At 40.3% G+C, this 9651-nt stretch overlaps 1 protein-coding gene across 6 annotated transcripts in view; it reads left to right on the top strand.

Annotated features, from left to right (window-relative positions):
• vps54 (VPS54 subunit of GARP complex) overlaps positions 1–9197 on the top strand; it is a 142195-nt gene extending 132998 nt beyond the window's left edge. For 5 of the 6 annotated variants that reach the window (XM_070889763.1, XM_070889760.1, XM_070889759.1 and 2 more), the window contains exons 22-23: positions 5907–6001; positions 7901–9197. In XM_070889763.1, the coding sequence (XP_070745864.1) occupies positions 5907–6001; positions 7901–8006 (201 nt within the window). In that variant the 3' untranslated portion in view covers positions 8007–9197. The remainder of the gene's footprint in view (positions 1–5906; positions 6002–7900) is intronic. The other variant, XM_070889764.1, reaches the window with a different exon arrangement.
• Positions 9198–9651: the final 454 nt, after the last annotated feature.

The raw sequence follows: 9651 nt of genomic DNA, 5'->3' as shown, positions 1-9651 counted from the left end.
TCTTAATGAGGGATGCTATCAACTGAAGATATAAACACCCTATATGCAGCTATAAACGCTATTACAGAACGAGGTTTGCTTGCAAATTAGTGACCAAGTTACATTGAATCACAGTATTATTTAAGCTACCTTATTTAATATACATATAAACTGTACTGGGAGATTACATAGAAAGAGAAAATGTAATTTCAACTTACCAGAGCTATAGAACTTGAATGATTTGGGATAATATTGTAAACTTGCCTTGTAGCCGTGTTAGTTTCTCTTGGTGGAACTGTGCCTCAGTAATGTCCTTTTGACCGTTGTGCATTGAAATATTTTGCTTTTCAGGCTAATTCTTTATTTGCAATCCTGTGAGGTTCAATCAAGTTTTTTGATTTTGCTCAATTTCAGCTAACATGTCCCAGTGTGTAACGACTGTCCTTTGGGCACGGGTAGAGGTTTGCTTTGTCATCTCAGTAAATGCATAACTGATTTGCAATATAGTCCCACCATGTTTACCACGGGCAGCTGCCTCTATCGGGCAAATAGCGCTAACCATTTCCCAGTACCATAGGAGTTCATTACAAAGACACTGCTTGGAACTTATTGAACTACACACCAGCTTTTTCGTGCAGTTCTCAATAAGTTCTTCACACCTCGTCAATTCTCTACTTATCGATTTACACACTGCTTCACAACACCCCTCTATCCGTGCAATTGTTATTTTTTATGCACTGGGGATTTCTGTGACAAACTGTTTTGAGTTATGCTGGAAACGTTTGGTCGCAGAAACAAAGATTAAAATATCTATTTTAAAAATCACTAGAATCTAATGCAATACAAAAGCCGGACGGTAATTGTAGACGGGAGCACATACCCTGAAGTTACTGAATCTGGCCACAATGGGATGCATGAAGATGAATGAAAATACATTAGTGTTTTAAGTTTCTTTGGTTTAAACTGTACATGTCCTGCTGTTGGTCTCAAACATCAGGCATTGGCGATCAGTGTTTATATGCACCAAGTCCCCACTAGAAGAAGTGGGGACTGCAATAAATAATTGTGGTTCAGAGGAATGTGGCCATCATTGCCTCTTCCTGGATTGTATTTTGTGCTTTCCCACTGGCTGCAGGCTATTTTGCTTATGTTAGAATATATAAACGGCAGTAGTTCCAATTGAGTTTCTTCATTTTCCACCATTAGTAAATTAAAGGTGGTTTTCCCTTGGGGGAGTCCAGATATGCCTGTCTGCAGCTGACAAGAGCACTCTCAAATATAAAGAGTACAAAGTTTGGAGTTCTGCCAACATCAGATTGGGCACTTTGCCAGCTGGCATTGGATCAGCCACCTCCTGAGCTATGCTATTGATCTGGTTCCACAAGCATTTTCTGCATAGGCCTCTTCCGGGCCTAGAGAGAACAGCATCACATTATAAATATAAATATAAATCAGGAACAGCGATACGCAGAGATCATTAGCATCTCAGCCCCCAGAGACAAAATACTGAAAGGGCTACAAGGTTGCATGTATGAGTGAGCAGCTTTCAAATTTGTGCCAGCAGTTTCACTGCAATTCTTGTAACTGAAAGTTTGCATATTGTCATTTTTAGTCTCCACAGGATAAGTCATCGTCCTCCAGCTCCACTGCAAAGACCATAATCTTTTTTGAAGGTGGAAGTAGGCAGCCTCAGGTCTTGGAGAGGTTTGCACTGACTGACAAGGCGACCTATCAGTCATAAGAGGCTGATATCAGCCATCTGCTATTCTCATTCCTCCTCTCCCCATCCCTTCGACTAAGACCATGATTACATGCAACATGTAAACACTGACTTGGTTTACTGGCATACCGATATGCAGACTGGACTGGGCACAGTTAGAGTAGGTTGACTCTCTGGCTGATCTTATCACCGCACTGTGACCCACAACAAACCACCTTGTGAGTTGTATTATGTCGCCATTCAAAGCTCCTCAGACGCCCTTCTGTAGGGACCTGGGCCACGCTGGGCAGCACTTACTTTATCTAGCAAATGTATTGGTGATCATCAGTCGGGAGAAGAACAAGAGGATTAGCCACATGGAACATCCTTCACCAGTCACATTCTCAAACCTAAGCAGTCGCTTTTCCATAAACCTTTAAAGTTAAAGCCAGAAACCACACGAAACATTTACCTCAAATAAATGTATTCTAACAGCAATATGGCAACTTTGCTATTTGTTTTTCACTTGCCTTTTGAAGATATTTGTGCACTAGTTTGAAATAATGGCTAACATTACACTGACCCTATTTGCTTTGTACAGCTCTGTTCAACATAGAAAATAGGTGCAGGAGTAGGCCATTTGGCCCTTCGAGCCTGCACCGCCATTCAATGAGTTCATGGCTGAACATGCAACTTCAGTACCCCATTCCTGCTTTCTCACCATACCCCTTGATCCCCCTAGTAGTAAGGACTACATCTAACTTCTTTTTGAATATATTGAGTGAATTGGCCTCAACAACTTTCTGTTGTAGAGAATTCCACAGGTTCACCACTCTCTGGGTGAAGAAGTTTCTCCTCATCTCGGTCCTAAATGGCTTACCCCTTATCCTTAGACTGTGACCCCTGGTTCTGGACTTCCCCAACATTGGGAACATTCTTCCTGCATCTAACCTGTCTAAACCCGTCAGAATCTTAAACGTTTCTATGAGATTCCCTCTCATTCTTCTGAACTCCAGTGAATACAAGCCCAGTTGATCCAGTCTTTCTTGATAGGTCAGTCCCGCCATCCCGGGAATCAGTCTGGTGAACCTTGTTGCACACAGTACTCCAGAATCCAGTGGAGATAATCTAAATATTTAATTTTTTTTTTTACAAAGTAATATTTAATATTTTTGTAACAAACTGAGTAAAAGCTGTCATTGTGTCACAAGTTTTGTATTTTCTTTCTCCAATTCAGCCTTTCAAACCCACTTCATGTGTAAAGTTTGACGTCAGCATATTGGCTGTTCACCCCCTTGGATGAGAATGTAACTGCAACATTCACTATTCACGTGGAGGGTTGTAAAAGTGCAAGTTATGTCCCCCAGATATCTCCATGTGTTTCCATCCAGTAACTCATTCGGGATAATGCAATCCTATAATTCAGTACAAAATGAGTTTTAGGGCATAAAAGCATGGTTCGGTATATTCTGTTTATAAATCCACAATTAAGATATGGCCCTCTTGTCGTCTAATTGCAGACGAGCATGTGATTTAATGTATTGAAAATTGTAGTGTAGCTAAAGTGAATTGATTCTCCCCTCCCCCTACTTTCCTGTTCCTGAAGGCACGACTCTACTGGGATACAGCTCTGTGGGTGACGGGCACTCTCCAGTACCTGGCCCTGGTGGTTATTATTCATTGTGAGACTTAACAATGAGTGTTTAACATTCGCCCAATACCAACACATTCTCACTGCCAGTAGGAATGATTAATGGTGATCAAGAGTGGGAACCATGGGCATTTCTACCCTAACCCTTGGGGGGCCTGCAACTCATTCTAGCAATGATAGTGCGCCTCACTTTAGACTGGGCTGAAAGCTAGAATCTTCTGGTTTAACTACTTACTGAGTCAGCAGAGAGTTGACCAGTTGATGCTTTCAATCCACCGACACTAGAATTTTACTGTCCTATTAAATCTATGCTGTCACTGCACCTTTACATCTAGATAGACATTATCTGCACTAAATTTACTACTAGATCAGTAATCGTCCTCATAATGTTGAAATGCCTGCATCCTAGAAGTCTAAAAAGATGGTAGCAGGAAGTGATACATTGATATACTTTATGAAATATTCTGAACTCCGGGCGTTATACCTACACTGTCTCCTAGCTGAGATCATATAATTCACCAGAGGCTGGGAATCAAATCTGAGATTTTCCTTGTACCTCAGTGCCACACCAGCCAGGTTAGGAAAGAAAGCTGCCGGAAGAACACTCAAAAGATATCTTAGTATTTTATGTAAGTTACACAAGTGCAATAAAGGAATAAAATCTCAGCATTTTTAGACTTTTGTTTGCATACTAGTCTTATCCCTAATTGAAACCCTATGCTAAATACCTGGCCTAATGGGATTCCACAAACAAATGGATACTTATTAACCCTTAAACTGCTGAAACATTCAAGGACATTTCTCTCTCGGGTAGCTGGTTTGTAACTACAGCTCGTGAACTGTGATGTTGAAACAAAACTGACTAATGCCACAGTAGTAAAGCTACTCTGACACCAGGAATAGTTTCATTACTGTAATATTAATTTTAAATTAATCACTCAAATCATAATTTTTCATAAAATCATAAGGATTTAAGTACTTCCAGTAATGTTTTTCCTCTAATTTTCTCCCTTTTTTAAATGTAAATGTTTCTCTTTCTCTAACATACTCTCCTCTATCGTATCTTTTTAAATACCCTATTTGTTCTTTTCCAACTTCAGTTGCTTTAACTTGCCTTTTCATCCTGTGTCTCCGTTTCCACAGCAATTTGTTGAAAGATTGCTATTTGGCGTTAAAAAAAATCATTCCAAGGGCTGGGTTTTCAGCCAACAAGTCTTTGTTGATTGACAGGATAGCCTGACAGGCAACACCCTGCTAATCACTGAGCAGGAATCCATGTCAGATTCGTAGGACTACTGATCATAGAGTTCAGAAGGAGGCCATTCAGTCCCGTGTCTGGCGGCTCTTTGATAGAGCTATCCAATTAGTCCCACTCACCTGCATTTTCCCCATAGCCCTGTAAATTTCTCCTTTTCAAGTATTTATCCAATTTCCTTTTGAAAGTTACTATTGAATCTGCTTCCATCACTCTTTCAGGCAGTGCCTTCCAGATCGTAAAAACGTTCTCATTTTCCCCCCTGGATTTTTTGCCAATTATCTTAAATATTTGTCCTCTGGTTACCGATACTCCTACCAGTGGAAACAGTCTCTCTATCAAAGTCCCTCATAATTTTGAACACCTCTATTGAATCTCCCCTTAACCTTCTTTGCTCTAACTGGAATAATCCCAGATTCTCTCATCTCCCCAGATTCTCTCATCTCCCCATGTAACTGAAGTCCCGCATTCCTGGTACCATTCTGGTAAAATCTCTGCACCCTCTCCAAGGCCTTGACATCCTTCTTAAAGTGTGGTTCCTAAAATTGCACACAATACTCTAGCTGGGCCTAACCGAGTGATTTATAGTTCACCATAAGAACATAATAGGAGCAGGAGTAGGCCATTTGGCCCCTCGAGCTGCTCTGCCATTCAATAAGATCATGGCTGATCTGATCTTGGCCTCAACTCCACTTCCCTGCCCACTCCCCATAACCTTTGGCTCCCTTGTCGTTCAAAAATCTGTCTATCTCCACTTTAAATATATTCAATGACTTCCTTGCTTTTATGTCTCTATTTATAAAGCCAAGCCAAGCATCCTTATGTTTTTTAAACAACCTTCTCAACTTGTCCTGCAAAGATTTGTGTACCTACATGCCCAGATCTCTCTTCCTGCACACCCTCCCTGTCAATAAATGCAGAGTGCTATAAAATATGGAGATTGTTTTATCTCAATTTAGCCAGGCTGAATTACATTATGTTAAGGAAAGAAATGTTGCACAGTAATAGATTAGGAATCTCAAATCCATGTTGCATTTAGTAACCATATATTGTACTTCAAGGGGTACGAATAGTTGAGGTTGTTTGCAGTTAATATAATTCCCAAATGAGTGCAGAATTGCCCCACCTTGCTGGGTGAAGTGCCTGGCATGATGCTAACTATTATCATGACTTTCTTGTCCCGCCTCCCCATCGCCATCCAGTAACATCCATTAACATGTTGACCTGAAGATCATGGCGTTGGTGTTAACGACATCACTGTATTTTTGTTAACTGCTTTAAGAATGTTTAGTTGATACACACATTTCTCTTTCTCCCCCCAGATGTTGTTCTTGAGAATCAATTCAAGTTTTAAAATTCACCTGAAGAGACAGCTGACCCGTTTAAATGTTGTGAATGATGGAGGACCTTTGCATGGGTTTGTGCATTTCTGTTGGCTCACATTGTGCCACAATACTGTGGGATAGAGTTTCTGCTTTGGGAGTAATCAGCGAGCCTGAACCAGCGCCTGTTCTGAGAATGTTTTTTCTCTCTGGTTCATTTGGACGCAAGGTTCCTATTGGTGTCCTTGCGTCCAAAAGAACCAGATTAACTTTTGGAGCCTCCTCGAAGGCCCACAAACGAGTGCAATTAACGGAAACTCGCCATGGTGATTAATTTGATCTGGTGGTGTGGGCAGTTTGTGGCCGGGGCCAGCTTCTAGAGCAAGGAACTGGCACAAAAGATCGCGGCAATTCGATTTGCGCTGATCGCAATTTGCACTTGAAATTCCGCAATCTTTTGCACTAGTTACGCCAATTTTGGGTGAGTGTGTTTTAAAAAAAAAACACTGCAACCGTGGGGAAACTGCCTGAGTGTTTCGTCAGATTAGTTCAGTCTAGGTACTAAAGCAGATCATAAATACGTATGAAACACTGCTGACCGAAATGTTTCTTTTTATGTGCAAATCAAATATTTGTACAAAACACAGGAACCTCTTTAGCCAAATTGCTAGTTGGGTTTTTGTGCTAAATTGCAAAAGCAGGGAAAGGGGGGAGGGGAGGAAAGAACAAAAGGGGGAAGGTCTGTGATGGGGTGGAAGGCAGGAGAGATTAAATGACAAAAGGTATGATGGTGCGAGGCTAAAGGAGATGGTAATGGGACAAGTAAAGAAAGATAAAATGGGTGTAAAGGAGGCAACAGCAGAACCATTACCAACAGTCCCAAAGAAATGGGAGCAGTGGTTATAATCTGAAATTGTTAACTCAGTTTGGAGCTCGGAAGGCTGTAAAGTGCCTAATCGAAAGATGAGGCGCTGTCCTTGAGTTTCTGTTGAACTTCATTAGAATAGTGTAGGAGACCGAGAGCGGAATATTAGTGACAACCGACTGGAAGCTCAGGGTCACACTTGCAGTCTGAACTGAGGCCACGAAGCGATCATCCAATCTGCGTTTGGTATTCCCAACGATCAGGAGACCTAAATGAGGCAAGCTTTCTGCCACATGCTACCGGCTGCTACTAAGCACTATCCTTAGTGATGGATTGCATTAGTTAGCAGTGCACTTGAACTGTGTCATGTCTGCATCAATAATTCTGAATGGAAATCTCTGATGTTCATGCTGCTGTAATTCTAAGGGTGTTTTTAAACATCATGGGGTAGTGTTTCCGCTATGGACCCAAAAGAATCAGCTTAATTTTTAGAGCCTCCTAAAAGGCCTACAAATGGACACAATTAGTGAAAACTCGCCGTGGGTGATTAATTTGATCTGGGGCCAGTTTTGTAGGCGGACGGATTTTAGCGCGATGTTTTTAAACTCGCGCAAAGGATCGTGGAAACCCGAGTTGCGCTGAACGTAATTTGCGCTTAAAATTCCGTGATCTTTTGCACTGGTTATGCTAATTCCGGGCAAATTGCGCCGAAGAAAACCCAGCGTAACCGAGTGGAAACTCCAAGCTCCTAATGTTTCCTAGTAGGTTTAGCAGTTGAATACTGGAACATCTGTTCAATTCAGCTTCAGTTATTTGTTTGAACTTTGCTATTCACATTGTGAAATGGTAAATATAAAAGTTTACTGCCTGTTTACTGAATTACAAGGTAATGTCATTCTGTGGTCATTGTAACTTCTCAGCAGGGTGAGCGTAAGAATTAATAATTGGCATAGAAGTATACTTTTACTCTTTATCTGTAAGCCAAAATATAGGTGCATAATAGGCACTGAGGTAGTAGAGGGAAGAGAGAAGAGTTATTCTAAGATTTATTGAATCATGTGTTAGCTGCAAGAGTCATGCATATAGAAAAGATGGGCAAGAATAATCAGATAATCCATTTCATCTGCAGGCTTGTTGCATCAGATCTAGCTTTCTACACTGGAAATATCCAAGCATTGAAAGGCCTTGAGAATTTGGACATTAACATGACAGAAATCTGGGAACAGAAGAGGTGACATTCTGAAGAACACTGCTTTGCATGCCGAGGTGTTTCATGACGATCCGAGAACTTCACTGCCCTGAGAATCAAATATCTTCCTGGCAGTCCTCTACTGAAGCAACATCCCTGAAGACCAAATTGGGGAGTGATTTACAGTGAATGCCCTTTCGAGGGCAAGTGATCGTTCATCGTTTTTAAAACCTTTCAGACTAGGTTCAAGATTCTGTGGACCAAAACCAGTACTGTACTCAAGGTTTGGCTTACTGGAAGACTGTATGTAGCACTAAAGGATGCTTTGCATCTGTTTATTTGTATGTTAAACCTCATGTGCAATCATAACACTACGTTTAAAAAAAAATACAAGCATAGCTAATGATGGTACAGTTTATAAAATATCTTTTAAATGGTTGTAAATTCTTGCAACATTAACAATTCATAAAAATGGATTGGTATGTTTCTTATCCATGGGGGTTGCTAATAATCTAGGAGCTTTATTTTTTTACAGACCTTTCTATGGATTTTAAAAATCTTTTGGAGTGGTGGTTGCATATAAGATGTACATTTTCCTATACCCCACAGCTTGCTGTTCAACCCAGGCTTTAAAATCTTAAGTGTTTCAGGGTTTATTTTAACTGTTATATCCTCAATGCACCTTTGGTAAATAATAGAAGTCAGCAATGATATATTTGTAATAAATGTTTTTTTTCTAGATTGGGTGGGTTAACAACTTTTCTTTTGCCATATGGCGGATTCTAAGTACATGCTTAGGGTAAGCACTTTTGTGCTTAAAATGCCTCACTGGGTTTTTATGGAAAGCTTTGGTTAAGATATGGTTTTTATCAGTCTGAAACCTTTTGATAAATTTGTGTCAGATTGAGGTTAGTTTCCATTATTCGTGTGGGAGTTTTGTGCCATCAATGATCAAGAGTTAGCAGTGAATGTCTACAATACAGTCAAGTGCCTAAGTTTATTTCTCTTACAGTGCAAAAAGCTACAGTTTGTGCTGCCAGGAGTGAAGTCCTTATTTACTGAGTGCCTAATAATACACTGGTGGCACTGAAGACTGATCTTGTCTCCTTTTTGTGCTGCTATTACAATTAATTTAAAACCAAGCTTTCTGAGGGATTTAATTCTATCTAATAGTAATATTTCTCCAATCCTGATGTTTTTAAATTGAAATCTCAAAATAAAAGTTACATGGAAGTGATTTTGTTTTGATTATTTTGCAATTTTGATTATTGCATATATATGGTAATTTTTGCCTCCCACTGTGGATGTACAAATTGTTTGTAATCTACATAGCTCTGGTGATTTAATTGGACAGTTATCTAAACAACATTTGCATAGCCAGAACCAAAGTTTACCTTCTACCTGAGGCTGCTGTCTTTTCATTTGTACTAACCTAGAAATGGTTAAACAGTTCTTATATGGCAGATAATTTTCAATTATAGATCATGGGCGACTTTAATCTACATATTGATTGGGTTAACCAAACTGGTAGCAACGTGGTGGAGGAGGATTTCCTGGAGTGCATTAGGGATGGTTTTCTAGACCAATATGTCGAAGAACCAACCAGGGAGTTGGCCATCCTAGACTGGGTGATGTACAATGAGAAGGGACTAATTAGCAATCTTGTTGTGCGAGGCCCCTTGGGGAAGAGT

Source organism: Pristiophorus japonicus, chromosome 9, assembly GCF_044704955.1.
Source record: "Pristiophorus japonicus isolate sPriJap1 chromosome 9, sPriJap1.hap1, whole genome shotgun sequence".
NCBI classification, from domain to species: domain Eukaryota; kingdom Metazoa; phylum Chordata; class Chondrichthyes; family Pristiophoridae; genus Pristiophorus; species Pristiophorus japonicus.
This window is presented reverse-complemented; position numbering and strand designations above follow the sequence as displayed.